The 25,000-nt window shown below is 40.1% G+C and overlaps 2 protein-coding genes across 2 annotated transcripts in view; one reads left to right on the top strand and one right to left on the bottom strand.

Annotated features, from left to right (window-relative positions):
- Positions 1 to 2,817: 2,817 nt before the first annotated feature.
- On the bottom strand, positions 2,818 to 23,636 carry mpc2b (mitochondrial pyruvate carrier 2b). The gene is made up of 5 exons (XM_020516261.2): positions 23,364 to 23,636; positions 13,637 to 13,677; positions 6,448 to 6,532; positions 4,189 to 4,300; positions 2,818 to 3,039 (listed from the first exon to the last, which is right to left on the bottom strand). The coding sequence occupies exons 1-5, from the start codon at positions 23,461 to 23,463 to the stop codon at positions 2,997 to 2,999; spliced, it is 381 nt and encodes a 126-aa protein (XP_020371850.1). The 5' UTR covers positions 23,464 to 23,636; the 3' UTR covers positions 2,818 to 2,996.
- Positions 23,637 to 23,811: 175 nt separating this feature from the next.
- The window catches only part of LOC109938269 (DDB1- and CUL4-associated factor 6-like), a 74,332-nt gene continuing 73,143 nt past the window's right edge, over positions 23,812 to 25,000 (top strand). The window contains exon 1 of the mRNA XM_048602953.1: positions 23,812 to 24,114. Coding sequence (XP_048458910.1) covers positions 24,027 to 24,114 — 88 coding nt within the window. The 5' untranslated portion in view covers positions 23,812 to 24,026. The remainder of the gene's footprint in view (positions 24,115 to 25,000) is intronic.

Genomic DNA, 25,000 nt, shown 5'->3' with positions numbered 1-25,000 from the left:
CAACACAGCATGTGGATAAGGTGGTTAGGAAGGCACATGGGATACTTCCCCTCATTAGTCAAGGTACTGAATACAAGAGCAGGGAGGTTATGATAGAGTTGCACTAGACATTCATTCGGTCACAGCTGGAGTTCTGTGCACGGTTTTGGACACTAGACGAAAGGAAAAATATGACTCCACCACAGAGAATGCAGAGGAGTTCACCAGATCGTTGTCTGGGCTGCAGCATTTCAGCTACAAAGAGACTAGATAGGCTGGAGTTCTTTCCTTACAGCAGAGAAGGCTAAGGGGATCCTGACTAAGGAATACAAAATTGAGGGGCTTAGATTGGATGGATAAAATACACCTTTCTTCTATGTAAAGGAATCAATACCAGAGGGCATAAAGTTAAGGACAAGGGATTTACAGGGAATTTAAGGAAGGTTTTGTTCACCCAGAGACCTGTAGGTATACCTGTAGGTATTTAGACCTCTCCTCTTGGAAGAGTGGTAGATGTAGGAGCCATCATAATATTTAAGAATTTAAATGATCACTTGAAGTGCACAGCGTATAAGTTGATGGGTCAAGTACTGGAAAACGGGACCCGAGCAGCTAAGTGCTTGTTGATTGGACACAACGGGCCAAAGGGCCTCTTTCCATGCTGCAGAACTCTGACTGACTCTCACAGCATCTGGATGTGATGGTATAGGGGTGAAAATTACAATGCTGTAGGTTTGATTTCAGTTGGCCTATTGTGATTTCAATTCTATGCCATGGGTGGTGTCAATGCTGAAAGAAATGATTGCAAGTTGTTCAAAGTTGATGAGAAAGGAAGGAACATATGTTAGTAAATTCACCTGAAACAGCAATCTATTTAGTCCTATTCCCTGTCATTTTATTATTTCCTGTATTCTTTTTCCTCTCCTTATTTTTCTCTTAAAATCTATAATGAATCAGATTTTCAAGCTTTTTCTACTACAGACTTTTAAATGTGAAAATCTTCTGTGTTTAAAAAAGTCTTTTCCCTTTAGTGGCAATCTTAAATATGTCCTCTGATTAGTTTTGCTGGTCTGTCTGTGACTAATGTGTGTATTTCAAAACCATTTATAATTTTGAACACCAAATAACTACTTACACTGTTTCCTTCTAGCGAGAAGAACATTAGGTTCTCTAATGTTTCTTATCTAAAGCCCTACATTCTTGGATCCACCTAGTGAATCTTGTCTGCATTTAATCTTGCCTGAAGTCCTGACAGTATTATTCTGACAGACTTTTCTACGATCAGTATTAACTCTTATATTTTTATGAGGAACCCCCACCTATAAAATCTAGGATCTTATGTTCTTTTATGAACTTATCCTTTGACTTTTAAAGAGATGAGATGGCACAAGCCATTGAGAAGACACTTCTAGATCATTAACAATTAACATGTTAAGTAAAGGCTTGTATCAAATTTTGTTAATTAAATGTTACAGAATAAAATAGATATTGTAGTAAGCACACTTCAGCATTCAGATGGGATGGTGAAAATTACAATGCTGTAGGTTTGATTTCAGTTTGCCTATTGTGACTTCAATTCTATGCCATGGGTGGTGTCTCTTTAAAATTAATGCTGAAAGAAAATCAAGAATCACCTGTTAATCCATGCTAGATGTGAGTAGCCATGCTGCTTCTTGCCTTAAGAGGGCTTGTATGGGACTGTGGTAGTGTCCATACTTCTGAGGCAGGAGGCCCAGGTTCAAGTCCAACCTGCTCTGGGGATGACTAATAACATCTCTGAACAGATTGAATAGAAAATACCTATTTCTTCAGCATCTAGGACACAGTGGCAGCGTGCATCTGGGCCAGGAGATCTGGGCTCAGTCCCACTTGCCTGGGAGGTGTGTATTAATATGCCTGAACAGGTTAATTCAAATTTTTATCCTATTCCAGAATCACATACTGCTCACTATTGAGTGCAATAAGATTTGACATGCTTCTAATACTGCTTTGACTTTGGAGTATAGTCTAATTTCAGAGTTCATAGAATCAGAATCCCAGTATGGAAACAGGCCCTTCAGCCCAACAAGTCCAAACTGACCCTCAGAGGATCCCACCGAGATCCATCCCCTATAACCCACCTAATCTACACATCCCTGAACACTATGGGAAATTTAGCATGGCCAATCCACCCAGCCTGCACATCTTTGGACTGTGGGAGGAAACCGGAGCACCCGGAGGAAACCCACATAGACACTGGGAGAATGTGCAAACTCCACAGAGTCACCCGAGGGTGGAATCAAACCCGGGTCCCTGGTGCTATGAGGCAGCAGTGCTAACCACTGAGCCACCGTGACGCTGGGGAAATTGGAGAGCCCCTAGTTCCTGATATAATTCCCAATCACACTGTAAAAGTGGGAGGCAACAGTGCACATCAGGAGGTCCGAAGTAATTTAAAAATAGAGCAGGCTGACCAAAAAAATGCTGGAGTGGTTGGAGACTGTTGAGAGGCAGACTCTAGGGTAGTATAAAAATCAGATTATAGACCAACGAAAGAAGTAAACACACTTGTTTTCATTGATCACACAAAATGACTGTTTCAAACATGGCAGATGATTTTGGCAAGGCAATATTGTATGTTAGTTAGAAAGAGAAAGCACGTACAAATGTAATCAAAAAAATGTACACGAAGCCAATCTTTGTACTGTAATGTAAAAATGTGATGTAAATAATGTAAATATGCCATTAGAGTTACGAGAAGGCTTGACTTGTGCTTTTGTAATCTAACTAACTGATATTAAACAGGTTGATAGAAGTGGAATATTTTAAGACTAGTTCTCAGATACGAAGAAACATATGTACCACTGTAAAATTTATTGGGAGTGGAAGAACATATTTACAAACATTATATGTAACAGAAACTCCACTACAAAATCTTTGAGGCCAGTTAATATATTATCAGTCACCTCGAATCATTTACAAGGCACATTGAAAATAAAGACTAGATGATTTCTTGGTGTCTTGTAAGTTGCTGGAGTTTACTCAGGATGTTTGTCCTCAGACTTTAAACTGTAGTTGTACCTGAGGACATAAAAAAGGATAACAGATAAATTTTGAAAGGACAATAAAATGTTTGCATTGAGTATGAATGGACAGAAATCAGAGTTAATGTTTCGGGTCCAGTGACCCTTCCTCAGAACTGACAGTAGCTAGGAAAAAGTTGTGTTTTTTGCGGATAATTGGGTGCAGGGAGTGGGGGTAAGGAGTAAATAATAGGTGGAAATAGAGCCCCAAGAGACAGAAGAACAGGTGGACAGACAAAGGAGTAGATAACAGTCATCCTAGGTGAATGAATCCCTACTAATTGTAACTATAAATGGCTAACAATAGGTTGTGTGTAATAGCAGACTGCATGACAACAAGGCCTGTTGTGGGGAGATTGGGTTAAGGGCATTGGAGAAGGTGCCTCAAGCTCTAAAATTGTTGAACTCAATTTTGAGACCAGAAGGCTGGCGATTCCTAACTGGAAAATGAGGTGTTGTTCTTCCAGCTTGCGCTGAGCTTCGCTGGAACACTGCATCAAGCCTGAGATAGATGTTGGCCAGGGAGCAAGGTGGTTTGTTGAAGCGGCAGGCAAATAGATGCTCAGGGACTTTTGTGTGGACAGAACATAGGTATATTGCGAAGTGGTCACCCAGTCTATGCTTCATTTCCCCAATGTAGAGGAGACTACATTGTGAGCAGCGAATGCAATAGACTAAATTGAGTGAAGTGCAGTTAAGGCGCCGCTTCACCTGAAAGGTGCGTTTGAGCCCTTGGATGCAGAGGATGGAGGAAGTAAACGGGCAGGTGATACACCTTCTATGATTGCAGGGGAAGGTGCCATGGGGCTGTGTGGGAGGGGCTATGGGGAGTGTTGAGAGTGAAGGGGGAGTGGACCAGGATGTTCCAGAGGGGACCCTATCACTGCTGTGGGAGGAAAGAGAGGGGATGAGGGCTGACGTGTGGGAGATGGGTCGGACCTGGCTGAGAGCTCTTTCATCTACAGTGCTGGGGAATCCTCAGTTTGCCTTGTTGAAGTTGGTATCATCAGAACACATACGATGGAAACGTTTAACTCAATATTTAAAGAGTTGCTGAAAGTAAAAGTAATCTTATTTCAGAACATAACATTTCTCGTGTGTAAACCATGAATGAAAGAAAACAGGTTTTTCTACAGCAGTTACTTACTTTGCAATACGGATTAGCTGTACAGCACCCGCACAACCCAAAAAGAAGTTTACAGCAAACAAACTCCAGTTCTTCGGAATAATCACAAGGGAATATCTGGACCAAATCAAACCTATTATAAAGAGAGGTTATTAATCTTTATTGTTCTCTCACAATCAAGATATGCAGAAAACACAGAATCAGAAGTTCACTGGGCTGATTTTAGGCTCTTATCCCTTAATGGGCTGCATTTTGCCAGCACCAGTGAAGGATCTGCAACGTCCTAAAGAAAAGTTTACCAGGTAGATTTAGCAGGCTCCAGAACGTGGATTTTGTGATTCCAAGGTGACTTTGAATCAAAAAAATTGTAATGCTGCAGAAAGGCTATTCAGTAAATCATGTCTGCACTGGTTCTATTACCTAATACCTGCACCCCATTTCTATCCAATAATCATTCAATGTCCTCTTGAATGCTTCAACTGAATCAGCCTGCACCATATTTCCAGGCAGTCATTCCATACACGAACTACTCACTGTGAAATAGCTTTTTCTCATCACAAAGCTTGCTTTGTTTGCGCTTTAAATTTGGCACCATTGGCAACAGTACAGGCAGCAGGCAGATTGATTGAAATGAAGTATTCTCAGGTAACAAACCAGGAAGTAAAAACCAGTGACTGTAATTTACATTTTAATCAACTTATAGAAGGTGCAATAAAGATTGCATACACTGAGTTAAATAATAAGGAAACCTTAAAAAGTAACTATGACTTAAAAAGGTCCTATAACTTTAAATGTTCTGAGAGGATGACACTCCACATTTCTAAAATTGTTTTTCAGGGCTAAAAAAGTGTGTTTAGCAGCAAAATGACTTGATTTTTAAATTATATACTATTATCCTGCTTAAAAAGCTTAATACTTTAATTGGTCTTAGCATTAAGATTTGAACATAAAAGTTGAAATTCACGTCAATTCATCGAGTCTATGTTGCTCGCATCTCTGAAGCCAGCAATAGTACATGCTTTGGAGTAGCAGAGTACCATATACAGCATTTTCTGGTTTTGAATGTTAATTGTGCACATGCAGATACCAGAGATTGCTGTCAATTTTACACAGTACTGACAGCAATGTGACAGTTTTGCCATTATGACAATCGTACGTTTGGGCTATTCTCTTGAACAAATAGTATAATTATTGCCTAACTGCCAGAAGGTAAGAAAATAAAATTCCAGAATCTACTGTTCACTTTGATTAGCAGTTTGCCGTCTGCTGATGAACTTCAAAGTTCTAACTGTGTTGAGACTCAATGGACTCACTATTAGATCTCATGTCTTTGTCTCCTGCTTTCTCCTGGATGTATATTCAAGCTTGCTAGAAAGATTTCTATCATGCTTGTCCTAGGAACACTCATATGGCATCAGATTGTGGAGAAACCACCATAACAGTAAAGAACCCAGTACTGCTGATAAGTTTAATTGTTATTTGTGCTTAAACCTGTGGTTTAATGCAGTTAACAAATACTAATGGGAGCTATAATGAAGACATCTAATTTTTGTTTTGTAATTATTAATTAAATCATCAAGTTCAGTTAATAGTGTTATAATATCTTTTCCAATGTTCTTAAAATGCAGGTTGATCAGTTTTGGAGCAAACACTAACATATTTATATGGAGACAGATTGATATTCATATTAGGCAGCAAATTGATTTAAGGAACAATCACAGCCTAATTAGACAAAGATTACCAAATTATATTTCTCGTTGTTACCGACAATTCTGTGCTGGTGTTTCCCTTAAAAGAATCAGGGCGGCACAGTGGCTCAGTGGCTAGCATTACTGCCTCACAGTGCCAGGGACCCGGGTTCGATTCCACCCTCGGGCAACTGTCTGTGTTGAGTTTGCACATTCTCCCCGTGTCTGCATGGGTTTCCTCCGGGTACTCTAGTTTCCTCCCACAGTTCAAAGATGTGCAGGTTAGGTGGATTCGCCATGCCAAGTTGCCCATAGTGTTCAGGGGTGTGTGGCTTAGGTGGGTTATAGGGGGACATGTCTGGGTGGGATGCTCCAAGGGTTGGTGTGGACTTGTTGGGCCGAACGGCCTGTTTCCACATTGTAGGGATTCTTTGATTCTATGAATCAATCAGTGTGGGTAAGAGTAGAAAGGGAGAAGGATTACTATTTATTGATTAGCAATTTTCAGCACATCAGAAGTCTGATATTAAGATTGAATAAAAGTAAACTAGAATACATTACGAATAATATTTAAAAATCGAGTTTACAATACCTGTAGCACAAAGGACTCCTGACTGAGCTGGACTAAGTTTGTTTGGAGGCCTGGCCAAGTCAGCTAATCCTGCAATGACCAAACTCTGCACAAAAATAAAAATTATATAAAATAAACTACTTCAATGAAAAAATAGCACCCACGCATTTACTCTGCTTTGAAATACATTTTTTTTCCCAAATTCAATGTCAATATTATGGGTTCAAAACCCAACACTATTTCTCAGCAATGTTTTATTGGTCTTAGCAAAGATAGCTATAAAGGGACTACAATTGGTCACTGTCGTCGTCTCTAGTAATAAACAGGAAATTTGGAGAAACTTCGTATTCATAGTTTTATGATCACCTAACTTTATTGAGCAAAGCTGAATATGAAAACTCATTTTTATTGATCCCTCTGAATATTGCTTAAGGGTTGCTCTGTTGAACTTTTTGCAAACATACTTCGGTTCAATTTTGCATCTTGTTCAAAAATAAATTGTTATCCTAATCTTTTTTAGTGCACTTATGTCATACTTCAAACATAATGTTACTACATATTACAGAATCACTGTTTTTGATTGTGCAATATTACACAATTTACAGATGGAGCGATGGTGTTTGGAGTCTGGATAATTAGTTCTTTCAACAGTCAGTAGGTTTCCTTCTGTGTTTAGCTAATACAGCTTCCACTTGAGCTGTCTTCAGAAGCTTCTTAAGATCAGATTGCAGGATAAAATACCATACACTAACATCCAAATAGGACAAGATCTTGTGATGATTGAGTTTTGAACAAGTGGAGAGATGATCCTGAGCCAGCCGCTTGTTAAAAACTCAATTGTCAGCAGTATCTACTCTTATTTGCAGTTATATCTTCCAGGTGCAGGATGGCCTTAGCTGTCACCTATGTACACGTTAGAAACCTACCAAACGCTCCCAAGGAACAATAAATATGGCCACATTTGCCTTGAAGAAAGCACATGAAAGAATAGGGATGCACTCCTAACATTGAGCAGGTATTCCCTCAGGTAGAGGTAAAAGATCCTGTACCACATTTAAGAATGAGGATATTTTCTTGATGTTCTATTCAACATTTGTTTTAAAGTAATACACGATTTTCATGCAATTTCTAGATTTTACTGAACGTGGAAAGCATGGAGGTCAGACTTTGCATGTTGACTCAGCAATTTATCTAAGAGACATTTTTAATTGGGGAGGGATTTTATGGCACATTTCTGATGTCATTGGGGTCACAGGGCTTCAGAGCCTTTGTTGCTTAAAAGAGGCCGCTAAGATGTCGACACAGTATCGGATCTCTCGGCCATTGAGAGAGCCAGTATTCAGCAGCAGGAGGGCTGTGCTCAGAGGGTTACTTCATATAGTAGTAGAAGGGAGTAAAAGTGCCAACATTATAGGGGCATGCTGCCAGGCAGATGTCAGGGCAGTGGCAATATCCCCTTTCAGGAGAAGTAGTGGTGGTGGGGGAGGAGGAGGTTGGGGCATCAAATGGGGTTCACCAGGATTATTAGAGTTAGCAAAAGGACAAACTTCCAGATGGCCATACCTGTGTAATTTCAGGTTCCATGTGAAGAACCTGATTGTAGGGGTAAACTATACAAATTTTTTGATATGTAGCTAGCACAATATCGATCACTGATCAGCCAGTGTGTTCAAACCTACCTTCCTGAAATTTATACACTTAGTAATTGCTTATGTCTAATAAAAGTGAATAAAGATCAGTAAAATGGAGGTTGGGAAGAATCTAATGGATGGAATAACACGCAGGGAAGCTTTAAACCTATACAAGTTTTATGGATATAGGAGATAATTAAAGAACTGACCTGACTAGATCACATAATCAACAGGATACTTAAGGGTTGAGTTTCATTATGGGTTCATTTTACAGCCTAGATTTTGTTAAACATTTTGACAATGTTCTCTATCATTACCCCAGAAAACTGACAATCACACAATTAGCTCAGAAACGCTACCATTTTGATCAGTCATCTATGCTCTATCACAGACTCTGTTGTGGAGAAACACATCCCTTTCCCCAGCTATTGCCGAAATCAGTTGATATGGCTAAAGCTTCCATTTTTCTTGTAGAAATATTGTTAGAAAGTTAGGCCTTGTTTGATTAGATGTAACTCAGTTTGCAGTGGTGATCTTGTAACCATTGCTGAGCTACAAATGTCACCCTGAAAAACAGCTGGATATTTGTGGAATGTTGTTTAATGTTTCTGTCAGGATCAAGTAGTATATCTTGAAATTAAAAAATTTATTCATGATATTTCAACTTCAACATTCTCCAAATGCATGTCCCAGTCTTTGCTCTGTTCACATTTTTAAAAAAAATTGTTTTGATTTCAATACATTTAATTTCCTGCTTAGTTCTCTAGAGAAATTGTGACAGGCTGTTTGAGTGACTTGATGACATCACTACAGCTCCACATTGGGAATTGTCTTTAAAGAATGGTACAATTCAGGGCACAGAAGAAGCTAAAGTTTTCAGAGAGCAGAAGATTGCTTAGGATGGCTTGCTTGGAGGTCAGTGATGAGTGCCTTTGCTTTACCATGGAGTACAAAATCCAGGTCCAAACTTTGAAAGACAGGTTTTATTTTGTTTATAGTTTCAAAAGTAGTTTGCTTAGTTTTAAAAGTATACTATACCTGTGCTATAATTTTATTCACTTCAAATAAGAAAAATGAGTTGTTCTCAATTAAGATAAATAAGTAGATTTTAAGAAAAGTAGTACAATACGTCTAAGTATAACAATTCATGTGCTTGTATTTGCATCTCAATTATCAACAATGATGTAATTGCAATCATTTGTGTTGTATCTGACTTGTATTGAAATAATGAAACAAATTTGTATTCCATGTATTTTCCTGGAAAAGCCAGAAAATCCGATGATATGCATTGATTTGATTAGGAACAGAAATCTCATGTTTCATTAACCCTTGCGCTTAAATTATATTTCTTCCAAAATATCTCACGTCTGACCCACAAATCTTCTGTAAGGTCTCTTAATTGACAACCACCATTATTCTGCACTGGTGGTAATTATATTAAAACTGATTCCAATGCCCGTGGAATCTGAAACCCTCCCCCCTTACCATTTCTTCAGGCATATGTTCAGTCGATATATCTTTATGTTTCTACTCTGACTAACACATGGCGCTGGTAGCAATCCTGAGATCACTATCTTGGAGGTCCTACTTTTTAAACTTGCTTCCCAACTCCCTATAAGGTTTTGGAGTAGATTTGTAGCTCGGGTTGTGGGTGTGAAGGTTGGTTGGCTCGCCGAGCTGGTTTGTTGTTCCGCAGAAGTTTCATTACCCTGCTGGGTAACATCAATGCAGCCTCCGAGGTGCCGTTGTGTTTACCCACCTGGTTTTTAAACTCTGGAGTCTGTTGAGCTGGATTGCCTCACTTCCGGTTTTCCTTTGTAGTGGAGTGTATATAGGGTTGAGTTCTATGTGTTTATGGATGGCTTTCTTCGTGGAGTACCAGGCTTTTAGGAATTCCCGTGCCTGTCTCTGCTTAGCTTGTCCCAGGATTTTGCTGTTGTCCCAGTTGAATTGTTGGTTCTCTTTATCCATGTGGATTGAGAGGAGTGAGTACTAGTCGTGTCTTTTTGTAGCTCAAACTTCTGGACCTATGCCTAACCACCCACTTCACTTTCAACGGCCAAACATATGAACAAATCAATGGAACACCCATGGGATCACCTATCTCCGGACTCATAGCAGAGGCAGTGATGCAAAGACTAGAAAGGACGGCCCTTCCACTAATCCAACCAAAACTATGGATATGCTACGTAGACGACACCTTTGTCATCATTAAACAGACCAAACTAGAGGAGAGAGACAAACTTATAAACAACACCCTCACCGGAACAAAATTCACCAGAGAGGAGGAGAAGAACAAACAGCTCCCATTCCTGGACGTCATGGTAGAGCGCAAGACAAATGGGGAACTCCAAACGAAAGTACACAGAAAAGCCAAACACAGACCACGTACTGAACTTCAACAGTAACCATCGCAACACACACAAATGAAGCTGCGTGTGAACACTATTTAAACGGGCAACAACACACTGCAGCACAGAACTACGCCAAGAGGAAGAAGAATACCTCTTCCAGGTTTTCAAGGATAATGGATATCCGGAAAAAACTGGGTCAGAAGATGCCTACACGAACAACATCAGGAAGATACTACACGCCCTAACACACTCATCACACTACCCTACATCAGGAACACATCGGAACTAACCACAAAACTCCTACGACCGCTGGGCATCAGAGTGGCACACAAGCCCACATCAACCCTACGACAACTGCTCACCCAAACTAAAGACCCACTCCCCGCCATGGACAGGACCAATGTCATCTATAAGATCCCCTGCAGAGACTGAGAAACACTACATCGGGCAAACAGGAAGGAAACTAACAACAAGAATACATGAACACCAACTGGCTACAAAAGACACGACCAATACTCACTCATCTCATTCCACGTGGATGAGAACCACCAATTCGACTGGGACAACACCAAAATCCTGGGCAAGCTAAGCAGAAACAGGCACAGGAATTCCTAGAAACCTGGTACTCCACGAAGAAAGCCATCAATAAACACAGAACTTGACACCATATACATTCCACTACAGAGGAAACCCGGAAGTGAGGCAATCCAGCTCAATGGACTCCAGAGTTTAAAAACCAGGTGGGAAAACACAACGGCGCTTCATCGGAGGCTGCACTGATGATGTTACCCAGCAGGGCAATGAAACGTCTGCGGAACAACAAACCAGCTTGGTGAGCCAACCAACCTTAACTTCCTATATTCTGCTTTTAGGACGTCATCCCTTTTTTAACCCAGGTCATTGGTACCACGAGCACTAGCTCACAAATTTCTGGTATCATCATGTAAATCTTTCTGCACCCTCTTCAGCGCCTTTATATCCTTTCTGTAACACGTCAACCAGAGCTGCACACAGTCGTGAAAGTTATGTTGAACCTTATGGTTAGCCCACAACTTTGCTACTTGTCAATTCTATTCCTCTTGAAATAAAGCTTATTTTGGTTTCCTATTCAAAGATTTTTGTCCAGGGTCTGCTAGTTTTCCAAAAAAGCACAATGCAAGCTAGAGGACCAATATCTTATTCTCCACTTAGGCACATTCCAGTCTTCTGGACTCTTTATTGGATTCCATAACTTCACAGCATGACATCTGTATTCTCAATTTATCTCAATCTCCATCCAACTCTCCTTTACCCCCCACCAAAGTACAGCTGCACCGACATAGCCATGTCTTGACGTTGCTCTCAAGCGAATGTACTCATTTTCACACTTTGATTTAGACCATTTTACATCTGTCTCTGCCCCCTGTCTCTCCCCTTCATGATTGTTAGCAATCCCTTTGTGCATTTGTGTTTGGCTCTGGGTACCCCACAATTTGTTCCACTTGTGTCTCCTTGCCTCCACCCACCTGCAGGATAAAAAACACAATTTTCAAACCCCCACCCAGTTCTGAAGAGAAGTCATTTTGGACTTGAAGGATTAACTTGGTTTTTCTCTCCACAGATGCTGTTAGAATTACTGAGTTTATCCAGCAGTTTGTGTTTATGTCAGATTTCTAGCCTGTGCATTATTTTAGTAATCATTCATTCTGTAATCGGAATCAAGGTGATTGAGTACTTTCCTTCGAAGATAGCAAGAACTGCGGATGCTGGAGTCAGAGTCGATACGGTGTGGAGCTGGAGGAACACAGCAGGTCAGGCAGCAGAGAAGGCGGTGAGTTGACATTTCAGGTCTAGGCCCAAAACGTCAGCTTTCCTGTTTCTCTGACCTGCTGTGTTCCTCCAGGTCCACACTGTCACGACTGAGCACTTTCCTTCTCTAGTTAATGAGATCCTAATATCATTACAATTAAAATAAGTGTCCAGCAATTAGTTTCTGTAAAAGATAGAATCCCCTTCGAGGCACCAATTGAGTTTAATTAGCATATCTTTGAAGTAAGAAGTCAATTGCACAATAAATGTTTTACATAAGAACCAGAAAAGGTACAAACATATCCAACAAGTACTATTAGTCACCATACACAATACTTATTGCAGTTATAAATAATTGCATTTCCATTGCCATTTAAAATTGTGTGGCAGACTTTGATTACATACACAATCAAATAAAATGACAGGTTTATTCTGGTTAATGTACAACTGAATAACAAAAGTGCTTAGAAAATAAACATTTGTTTAATGCCAACCAGCAAATAAAGTTTGCTGTTGGTCAGGTTTGTGATCATTCAGCACCTATTCACAAATAACACAGGACCTATTGAATTTATCACTTCTAAAATTCCAATCAAGTGTTTACTTGTTCATGTTTTCATTCATTTTGAAAAAAAAGTCTGTTCAAATTATGTAAATCAACATCATATACTTTTTTGTCAGAATTTGAACAATGCTATCCCTTTACATATAAAATTATAGAGTTATTTGTTTAACAGAAACAGAATATTTAGAACTTTTTTTTCCCCAGAGGGCAGCTGATGACTCAGTGGTTAGCACTGCTGCCTCACAGCACCAGGGACCTGGGTTCGATTCCACCCTCAGGTGACTATCTGTGCGGAGTTTGCACATTCGCCCCATATCTGAGGGGGCTTCCTCTGGGTGCTCCTGGTTCCTCCTACAGTCCAAAGATGTGCGGGTTAGGTGGATTGGCCATGCTAAATTGCATGTAGTGTCCAGGGTGTGTTAGTTAGATTTGCCATGGGCAATTTAGGGTTACAAGGAAACGGTTGGGAGATGGGCCTGGGTGAGATGCTCTTTGGAGGGGCGGGTGGACTTGAGCTGAATGTCCTGTTTCCACACTGTAGGGAATCTATGATTCAGACTTTGTTTTAAAAGGTCATATCTCAAATTAGCAAGCATTTTTTTAAAACTTCAGTTTAAACAAGTTGTCAACATGAGTGAGTGAGATCCATACACTGACTTTAGACCTTCTAAACTGGTCATTAACTTAGTAAAGGGTTACTTGGTACTTAAAAACAAAATTTACAATGGGCATCACCAATCTTGCCATTCTGGACTGGTATGCCATGACAATTGCACAATTTAGACCTATATTCTCGAGTTATGCATTTCAGGATCAGTTATAGTACATAATTTACTAAAATCTTTGAGTTTACTGTAATATGATACACTTACCCATTTCATAATTGGTGCCCAGAAAAACACTGTGCGAGGACCTAGAAAAAAGGGAAGGAGATAAAAGGTTTATATTTTCAAGGTGCAATTTACAAAATACTTTACTTACTTGCCTAAAAGCATAGTAAAGATACCAGAGACAGGAAGAAGTAAAAGAAAAGTTAAAGGCACATTAAACAGTTAAATGAAGGCTTTACAAAGCTGCGTACTGTGGAAGGCTAAGACGACTCAAAAGACTGCTAAGGATGGATGAAATTGAAAAATAGTACACTCCTTAATTTCAAAACAATAAAGGAACCGGAGGGACATTTTAAAAAGAAACATATTGGGAGTTTAAGAGGAACTTGAAAGGAAAACGCAGATGGAAATCTAAAACATGATATCTACTTGGAACATATCTTGAGAGAACATTTTCAGGCATTCAATTATCAAAGAAAAAGAAGGATTCATATGTCAGGTCTAGACAGCAGAAATTGAGTGAATCCCTGGAAGGGTATAAAGGCAGTAGGAGTATACTTAAGAGGGGAATCAGCATGGCAAAAAGGGGACGAGAGATAGTTTTAGCAAATAGGGTGAAGGAGAATTCAAAGGGATCCTACAAATACATTAAGGACAAAAAAGGTAAGTAGGGAGAGAATAGGGCCCCTTAAAGATCAGAAGACTGCCTATGTGTAGAACCACAGGAGATAGGGGAAGATATGAAATGAATGTTTTGCATCAGTGTTTACTATGGAGAAGGATATGGAAGATATAGAATGTGGGGAAATAATATGGACATTTTTCAAGATGTCGCCATTTACAGAAGTGGTGGTGCTGGATGGCTTAAAACGCATAAAGGTAGATAAATACCCAGGGTCTGATCAGGTGTACCCTAGAACTCTGTGGGAAGCGATTGTTGGGCTCCTGGCCGAGATGTTTTTATCATTGATAGCCACAGGGGAGGTGACAGAAAAAGACTGGAGGTTGGATAACATGGTGCCACTATTTAAGAAAGGTGGTAAGGAAAAGCCAGGGAACTACAGACCAATGAGCCTGACATCAGTGGTGGGCAAATTGTTGGAAGAAAACCTGAGGGGCAGGTTTCGATGTGTTTGGAAAGGCAAGGACTGATTAGGGATAATCAACTTGGCTTTGTGTGGGAAATCTCGCTAACTTGATTTAGTTTTTTGAAAAAGTAACGAAGAGGTCTGATGAGGGCAGAGCAGTGTAGTTGATCTATATGGACTTTAGTAAGGCATTCGACAAGGTTCCATTTGTAGACTGGTTAGCCAGGTCATATCACATGGAACACAGGGAGAACCAGCCATTTGGACACCGAATTGGCTCGAAGGTAGAAGACAGATGGTAGTGGTGGAGGGTTGCTTTCCAGACTGGAGGCCTGTGACCAGTGGTGTGTCACAAGGATCAAGGCTGGGTCCACTGCTTTTCATCATTTGTATAAAGTTATTTGGATATGAACATAGGAGGTATGGTTAGTAAGTTTGCAGATGACACCAAAATTGGAGGTGTAGTGGACAGCAAAGAAGATTACTTCAGAGTACAACAGGATCTTGATCAGATGGGCCGAGTGGCAGATGGAGTTTGATTTAGATAAACGTGAGGTGCTGCATGTTAAAACAGGCAAATCAGGGCAGGACCTATATACTTAATGATAAGGTCCTGGGGAGTGTTACTGAACAAAGATCTTGGAGTGCAGGTTCATAGTTCCCCGAAAGTAGAGTCGCAGATAGATAGGATAATGAAGGCGGCGTTTGGTATGCTTGTCTTTATGGTCAGTGCATCAAGTACAGGAGTTGGGAGGTCATGTTGCAGCTGTACAGGACAATATAGGTTGGTCACTTTTGGATTACTGCATGCAATTCTGGTCTCTCTGCTATAGGAAGGATGTGGTGAAACTTGAAAGAGTTCAGAAAAGATTTACAAGGATGTTGGCAGGGTTGGAGGTTTTGAGCTACAGGGAAATGCTGAATAGGCTGGGGCTATTTTCCCTGGAGCATCAGAGGCTGAGGAGTGACCTTATCAAGGTTTATAAAATCATGAAGGGCGTGGATAGAGCAAATAGGCAAGGTCTTTCTGCCGGGATAAAAGAATCCAAAACTAGAGGGCGGAGGTTTAAGGCGAGAGGGGAAAGATTTTAAAGGGACCTAAGGGGCAACTTTTTCATGCAGAGAATGGTACATGTATGGAATGACCTGCCAGAGGAAGTGTTGGAGGCTGGTATAATTACAACATTTAAAAAGCATCTGGATGGTTCTATGAATAGGAAGGGTTCGGAGGGACATGGGCCAAATGCGACTAGATTTATTAGGATATCTGGTCAGCATGGACAAGTTGGACTGTACATCTCTATGAACCCAATAGATTTACCTATTGTGCCATGACTTATTACTAGAGTAATTATATGACAGCTAAATGTAATATCCCTTAATTCTAGTAACCAAGAAAAAAAACTATTAGAGTCAGGGCCTTGACAAAAATCCTCTATCCTCAAGATCAGAAGGTACATTTGGGTCCACTGCATTATTCACTGACATCACTATCAGCCATGCTAACTTTCAACTACATCTTCCTGCCTTTTCCCAATAACTCTATTGCCATACTGATTGAAAATCTGTCTATACCAGCTTTGAATACACTTAGCAACCCAGACTCTACAGTTAAAATAAAACACAATCACAATCCCCAAAGAAAAGAAATTCCTCCTTACCTCTGTCTTAACTGGGACCTCATCCCACATCTACCCTGTCAAGTCCCCCAAGAACTTATGTTTCAATTAGGTCATCTCTCATTCTTCTACACTTTGGTTAGCACAGGCCCAACCTCTCTTGCCTACCTTTGATTTTCATGAAACATACTTGTGCCAGCCAAACAATAATAACTATATCCTAATTCGCTGGTTTGCAGAGCAACAGTGGGAAATCTTCAGCTGAAGTTTAACAGTTGAAGCGATGGGTAGTGTTAATTTCATTTGACTGGTATTCTAGAACCTTAGGCTAATATTCTAGACATTGAGAGTTAGTTCCAATTCTCACCATTATTGATGGTCATGAAAACCCATCTGGCTCAGTAATGTCATTTAGGGAGGAAATCTGCCATCCTCATCTAGTGTAGCCTACATGTGACTTCAGACCCTCGGCAATGTGGTTAACTCTTAATTGCCCTCTGGCAATTAGGGATGGACAATGAATGCTGGCCTTGTCAGCACCACCAACAACATACGAACAAAAAAAAATGTATAAGTACTGCTTCTTTAGTGTTAATGCAGTAGGGTGCATGCTCAAAAATACAAATCTGTTTATGTTCACCATTTTTATTCAGTAGATAATGTAAGTGCAGGCCAACTTAAGTTAGTATAGTATAGTTTATCCAGTAACCTGTGAATTCAACAGGCTGACAATCTCAGTTCTGAAGAGGAGACAATGGATTCAAAACATTAACTCTGTTTCTCTCTCCACAGATGTTGCCCGTCCTGCTGAGTTTCTTTAGCATTTTCTGTTTTTATTTCTGAAAATTTGCGTCATATTTCAGTGTAAAAACTAATAACAGCCACATCAATCAGGTATGCCTATGCAAATCATTCTTATCTTGTGCTTTTTAAAAATAGCTTAATGTTACAATTAAACATTTTCAATTCAACTATAACTTTTGAATAGGGTAGGATTTACACTTTGCCTAAAAACAGAAATTTTAATAACTATTGTACTGCCATGTTGGTTACACGAACTTAACAGTTGCTAAGTGATTGGAAAAGTCGCCAAAGGCATTCAGTACACAGCACCAATAATATCTGCATAGTTATGTAACTACTGCAGTGCAGATTGCTATATCCTATTTTAAAACAATTAGCAAGTTCATCAAAAAATTAAATATCCTAAACAAAACAAGTCTAATATTTTGATTGTTTTGCAACAAATTAGAAATAATTCTTTCACAAATTATTCTTCCTGGTCTTCTTTGAAACACCCAACAAGAAACAAACAAAGCTTCAAGGATCACACCTCAGTTTCATTTTAAGGATCAACATTGTTTGTCAAAATAATTAAACATTACATTATAAAAAACTGCCAGAGCAATGAAAATAGCATAAAACAGTAAAGTACTGTGAATGCCAGAAATCTGAAATAGGAACTGAAAATGCTGAAATAATCACTAGTTCAGGCATATATGTGGAAAGTGAAACAGAGCACTTGCTTTGGGTCTGTCACCCTTCATCAGAACTGAGAATGGGTCACCAACCCAAAACATTAATCCTGTTTCTCCCTCCATAGATGCTGTTTGCCTCACAATAGAAAGAACTTAATTAATAAATTTGATAAAAATCAGGACATCAGGAGAAATAGGAAGAGGAGTAAACTATTCAGCCCCTTGAGCCTCGTCCACCATTCAACAGGATCATGTCTGACCTGACACTCTTCACCTCCAACTTTTGGCTGGATTTCCCCCACTGATCAATAACTTATCTACCTACCTCAGCCTTAAATATATACAAGGACTCTGACCGCACAGCTTTATGTGGCAAGGAGTTTCAAAAACTCTGAACCTTCTGAGAGGAGAAATTCCTTTGCATCTCAGTCTTAAATTGGTGACCCTTAATTCTGAGGCTATGCCTCTTGTCTTAGATTCTCCCATGAGGGAAAACATCCTTTCAGCATTTACCCTGTCAATTCCCTTAAGAGGCCTATACGTTTCAATGAGATCACCTCTCATTCTAAATTATAATGAGTCCCAAGCTGTTTAACCTTTGCTCATAGGACAATCCCTCCAAATCAGGGATCATCCCAGTAAGCTTTCTCTGAACTAACTGATGTTATTTATTTTAGGAGATTTAGTTGGAGTACAAGGCATAACCTTAAAGCTTTCCTTGGAATAAGGTCAAATGTAAATGATCGATCAAATTGGACAATTCTCCAAATACAGTGACAGATTACTTCTAAAGTATGTTTAAATGTTTGGTGTTTTTGTGCTCCTTTAGCCTTTCAGCAATCAATGGTTGTGAATTACCAGATTTATTGAATTCAGGGTTCTATTCTCTATGCTATAACTGGATAATTAACTAAACTACACCCCACTATGGAACAACAAAATTAATTAATGAGTCATTTAGGTATGTGAACCAGAGGTTGCTAGTTCCAATAATTTACAGAGATTAACTGATGGAGTGACTGAGTTGGTCTCAGCACCCTAAAATGGGTAAGGTAGAATTTGGTGCTGATAACACCCATTTACAAGACAAGACAGTCAACATTAGCTTATACTAGGGGCAAAGCCTTTGATAGTATATCCATTACCAAGGTAATGGTGTGCTCTTCAAAATAAAGTTTGGATAGAGGATCAGCAATTGTAACCAATTGCTTTCTACAAATCTTGGTAATATTGCTGCTCATCAATAGAAACTAATAAAAAGCTTTCTCATCAAAATTAGAGAGTCAACTAATCCTATCTCCTCTTTCTACATCATGCTATCCTTTCTCCTCTTTCTACATCATACACTGCATGGAGCCTTAGGGGATAATCCCTAGCAACAAAGCAGTACGGATCAAAGCCTCCACGTAAATGGACAGCATTGCTGTCTTCTGCTTGATTCCACTGTGTCTAGACTGATCAGAATCTAGCCATGGGATCCAAAGCAAACTGCAGCTATGTTCTTTAGGAACTAGATCGAACAACATATGATATCAGGTCAGATGAGTCAAACTGCTAGGGATATGGTTTGAAGAAGCCAGGGCATACGTATAAACAGGATTGTATAGTTGAGGTCAAACAGAAGGGGAGCAACATTCCCTTTACATTACAGGCAAGAACCGGTTTTTCAGGTTTAAATTGCTCTTTGGGGGAAGATGAGTCAGAGAGAGGGGGAGGGAGCACGAGAGAGAGAGCTAGGGGGAGCACAAGGGAGAAGAGGGAGTGCGCAAGAGAGAAGGAGCGATCTGCCCAATATCTCATCCAGCTCCACATCTTGTTATCTCCCTTCTGCTGATGGCCACCTTTGTGCCCATGTCTTAAGCTTCACCAACATGTCATATGCAACATCAAATTCCACTAAGTGCTGAGTTCTACCTGTTCCCATTGATGTGAAGGTTGGTTCTGGCCTTGTTGCTGAAAAATGTCCATTCAGTTGAATGTTACTATACCACACCTGTCCCCACTGGAAACATTTTATGAGAGAATACATTTGACCACAAATTCATCAGGCAGCAGTGTGTACAAAATACCACCAAGGCTCTCCAGGGAAAGGAGGAGATAATAAATCCTGTACGGCGATTCCCTGAGCAGACTGTCAAAGTTAGATGGCAGAATGCCTCAGGGCCAGAACTTTCAAACAAGCTGACTAGGGAGAAAAAGCCATTCCCAACCAGATTCTTCAGTCACTCCTGGAATCTTGGCACCACTGTACGCTGCCCTTGAATCCCTTACCAATTACTATCATGAAATGTACCTTGCCAAGTCTGAAAAGACACGCAGTGGTTCTTGTCAAGGTTCATCTCATGCAGTGACTAAATGCAGGATTCTGTGCTCTATAAACTATTCCCATGGACTAACTTTGAGATAGACATCAACTGGTGTTGGAAGACAACCAATCTCTGAAAGACACTCCTTTATCTGCAGGGAACTTGCTGGTATTCCTGGTCAAAGATCTAGCCATGACTGAGTGTTCCAGACTTACATATTCCTAAATCCAGGAGTTACTTATGGAGTATGAACTAAAGCTTGGGACAATTGCTGCAAAGGTCAAAGAAGAACAGTCTACAGTAGGGACCTGGAACCAGATTTTAGGAAGTCGTGTAAACTCCTTGGTGCGCGCGCACCGGAGAACGTTCAATGTGAAATAAAAATGTAAATGTTAAATATAAATTGTAATTGTATGGAAATGAGCCACTTTGTAGCACAAGAAACAAGTATTTCACTTCATGTAAGTGTACTTTCTCAACTGTTAGAAGCAATATATATTTTGGGGGAGAAAATGGTGAGGCTGCCTGCCCCAATGATTATGCAGCGATATTGCATCCAATTACACGCATGACTGCTCAGTAGGACAAAAACTGGGTTTGGCTTCGTCATCCTCTTCAATGGTGAAATAGGCACTAGCTCACCGTAGAATCCCAGGAGGCCATTCAGGCCGTCATGCCAGTGTTGGCTATGAGAAAGTTATCCATTTCCTTGTCTTTATTCCATACATTTTCAGTAAATATTTATTAACATTTCCTCTAGAAGCTGATAAGAATTTCCCACATCACTACACCGTGGCCTAACAACCATCCATGTAAAAGAATTTCTTCTAACTTCTCCTGCTGTTTTTAATGAGGATGACTGTAAACTCATGGCCTTAAGTTACCAGCTTAAAGGTTAGAGGAAATTTTTTTGTGAAAAGTCAACTTTAAATAGCAGTTAGACATCTTAAGCGTCATTGTCATAACGAAAGGCCCCACAATATCCAGTCTGTAAATAAATAACGATTCTCTTCCAAAGAGCAATTATTGTCAAGCTTTATCTCAACTTGCCCTAATATTTTTGGTGAAAGCTATCCAAGATTCTACCTATTGTCTAACCAATGATTTGCAAATGATTAACATTCTTCTGTTCAATGTCCTCCTACTTTTAAAGGTGTGTCAATCTGAACTCAAAGGTCTTTCTGCACTTTTAAAGTCTTCCCATGAATATGCCCTCTTATTTTGTCCTTAAAGTATCATCTCACAATTCTCCACATTAAAATTTATCTCGGTACTTATCTGCCCAAGTTCCCCAGAGTTGCTTACACTGTTACCTAGCTTCATTTTTTGATGTATCTGCAAATTGTGATAGTGTGACTGCTATATTCAAATCCAAATCAAATACACCTGTTTAAAATGATGGTTGAAATATCCAACTGGAGAACAACTCTTTACATCTTTTCTGTCCAAATAAAATCCATACAATCGCAAGATCCAAGAAATACTTCAAGAATTGAGGCTGGGCAATTGGAAAGGAATTAGAAAAATTACATCCAATTGAAAGAAATACTTGTACAATATAATCAGGTACGTAGCCAAATAAATTCAAAAATAACATTAGAAAAGCTTCAAAGATACCTGGAGCAATGGGCAAGCCAATGATAGTTTTGATAAACCCTGGAAACCCACCACGTGCTATTCTCCAAAAGAAATAAGCCAAAGGAAGAGGATATGAGGACTAAGCTGCTATCAAAACCAGCAGAGAGCAGAGATACCTGGGCAAACTTTCCAGAGGATTATGGCTTCAGCATCAGAACATAACTGCCAGAATATCGGCCACCCTAGGCCAGTTACGAGCTCTCTGAGGAAAGAAGCATAAATGCAACTCCATAACTTGCCTCAGACTATACACAGTTTACATCCATTTAATCCTGGAATACAAATAGACAAGTGCACTGCAAGCCAATTATAAATTAAAACACTTCACACATTCAGAGCTAAGCACTAAGGGCAACACATCCCATACCATGCTTTATCTACTCAACTAGAGAACAGTTGTGGCATCCAAATCATGCAATTGACTGGAGAAGGGAATAGAGTTAGAGAAAAATGGAGCGGGGGGGGGGAGCTGGGTAAGTGCAAGAATCTGTAAGAATGGCAATGTTGCTTCAGTGTGTAAAGTTCAATGGCTATTTTATAAGATTTTGTTCTTGACTACAGGGGGAATGTATTCAGCTTGTTGGAAAACAGGCTGGTGGGTTCTGTTATTTCATCTTTAAAAACATTTTTGCTAAACACATTCAAATAAAAACAGAATCAAAGTGACTGAAGGCACAATGCTCTAATACAGTTTTCTAAAGATGGATCCCAAACTGCTCCTAAAGTACATTCATTTTATTCCAAACGAATTTGTAAAGTTGCACATGTTTGACACCAGTTACCATTTCGCAGTTGTCGAGGCAAGTGTAGACTGGATAGAAGGTCAGCAACACTTGCAAGTTAATCTTCTGTTTACAAGGGAGGCTGAAACGTCACAGCCTTGCTGCTACCGCTGAAGTGGTGTGTACAGTTATCTCCTTGGAGATACGAAAAATCGATCGAAGTTGTGCGCATAGTTTCTTTTGAAAATCATATCTGAAAATATTAAATCTACAACTGCTTTAAATTTTACAAATAAGTGATTAGACATGGGACACCAAACCAACTTACCTTCAATCCGACGAATGATCTTTATTTTTAAAAATAAAGTTAAGGTCAAAACACATAACAATATTCTGAAAAGAACCAAGTTATTACTTGCATAAACTCGCCAGGTTCCTAAATTTACCAGTCTGTGCTGCAGGAGTCGTTTTACAACCACCCCGTCTGAATGACGGGACTACATTTCTAACTGTGCACTAAAATGCCAGGACTTGATTCACAGGAATAAACCTCTGAGGCGTCAAGACCCACTTTACAACCAGTTTACTGGAAAGGTGAAATTTGAAGGTCCTTCGGAGTGTGGCCCATTTCCTCTCTTCCCCCAAGAAGCCATACAATCATTTATTTCAATGACAGCAGATGTCAGGTCCCCGACCGATGACAAACAGCCGCGGTTCAAAACATGATTTTTTTTTGTTAAATGCTATTCATCTTTGTACAGCATTCCCCCGCCTTTATTCGCTCAGCAAACACTCACAGCAACAGCAGCAGGATCCACTCCTTCACACATACATCTACCCACCCTGCCGCCCAAGCCACTTCCGTCAAGAATAAACCCAGCCAGCAGGCCGGTCGCAGCAGCAAGGGACGGCTGTTACCTGCTGGGTGATCATAAAACGGCTTCATCTTGGGAGGAAGCATCATCCCGATTTTATCCAATATTCGGTGATAACTCGCTCTCAGACCCGCTACTGCCATATTCCTTCCACCTATTACAACCTGCAACCGTTCAGAAAGGGAGTGTCTGTACAGACGGTAGCAAACCGCCTAGAATAGGCCCGGAAAATTCACGGGTGGCCCCACTTCGACCTCTAACTTTGTACAGCCCGACACTGATTGTACGACAGCCGGCGCTAAACAGCCATGGGCGGAGCCGGATCACTTTGAAACCCACCCCTTACCGTCGCTGACCAATGACACTACGCTGGGCACCCAGCCCCTGCTTTAGACAGATGTGATTGGTTACTGGGGACGGATGTCTCTCGTGACGTCAGCGCGTCCAGCTGATGCGCGGAGTTTGTCTCACCCCCTCCACGTCCATTTGAACGGGATCTCGCGATGTTTCCACGGCTGACAGACGGCCATTCGCCCATCGCCAACATGACGGTCGTCACCACAATAATAACAACGATGTGAAAAAGGAGCGGTTTGGCTCGGGCGGTGTTTGATGGTGTCTTTGGCTACCTTATTGTCTTGTCGGGTGGATAATGACGGACGCCCGCAGTGGTTGATATTATTTGTGTAACAGGAGGAGCAGCAGGATGTCACGTCCCACTAACCTGGTGTGGGATGTGAGGAAACGCTCACTGGGACTGGAGGATCCTCGCTTAATTCGCTTGTCCTATTTAGGTAAGAAGTGGCGGACTGCCTGCTGAGGTCCAGCTGAACCACTTTCCTGACACCAGCTCCAGCCCTGTCCCCTGTTTCTGCCCCTTTTGTTAAGCACTGCGTGTGTTTTTTTTAAAGCATATAGTGTTTTTAAAAATTTCATTGGCCCAAATTAGAAATATTCCCAACAAGTACAATTTTTTTTTGAAACGCATTTAGTGTTTTACTCCCGTCTTGGTGGCTAGATGAATATTTCCCCCTTGTGTCAATTATACTTCTCCGAGAGCAACTTTGATTTAAGATTAGAAGCGACAAAAGGTGCGATTGTTTTTAAGACGTAAAATTGTGTAAACATGATATGATTGACAACAGGATGTACGTAATGTTGAATGGATATTGTGTTTCTGTAGTAAGGGAACTAGTGTTTTAATTTCTCCCTCGCCCTATGCTTCGGTTTAGTAGTTTCACGAAAGTTTTTTTTTCAATTTGCCTCTCGGATTTGATATTCTTTCTAATTGTAAATATAAATTGACGAGAAAATAATTCGGGTTTATATACACCACCAAGAGCTGTTGCTAAGATATTGACGTAATAATAGCCAGATGATAGCGTTTCCGAAATATTTCCAAAAACAATCTCCCAGCTTAAGGCAACCTTGAATATTTATTACCTTAGAGATGTATCTGATTTTTTGGCAATGAAGCTAATTCAAGGGGTGAAGGCTTTTATTGTGTAGTTGTGCTCATTTTTCAAATTGTCAAATAATGCATTATTATTTGCCCTTGGTCATTTTAAACTTCTGAATGACCATTCCTTCAATATTTTTGTATCTTATGGTTAGTATGTTGGTGTGTACAAATTCATTGATTTAATCAACATCAAAAATATTTTTATGTGGATCTTCATG

This window comes from Rhincodon typus, chromosome 11 (genome assembly GCF_021869965.1).
Source record: "Rhincodon typus isolate 14 chromosome 11, sRhiTyp1.1, whole genome shotgun sequence".
In the NCBI taxonomy this organism is placed as follows: domain Eukaryota; kingdom Metazoa; phylum Chordata; class Chondrichthyes; order Orectolobiformes; family Rhincodontidae; genus Rhincodon; species Rhincodon typus.
Note: the sequence above shows the minus strand (reverse complement) of the source record. Positions and strands in the feature narration are given on the sequence as shown.

What these genes read in the sequence shown, in the direction of transcription:
- mpc2b (XM_020516261.2), bottom strand. Translation starts at nt 23,463, where the DNA reads ATGGCAGTAGCGGGTCTGAGAGCGAGTTATCACCGAATATTGGATAAA. An exon ending in AGGAGTCCTTTGTGCTACAG is followed by an intron (nt 4,301 to 6,447) that starts GTATTGTAAACT and finishes TCTTTATAATAG; the next exon opens with GTTTGATTTGGTCCAGATAT. An exon ending in CAGCTAATCCGTATTGCAAA is followed by an intron (nt 3,040 to 4,188) that starts GTAAGTAACTGC and finishes TTATGTCCTCAG; the next exon opens with GTACAACTACAGTTTAAAGT.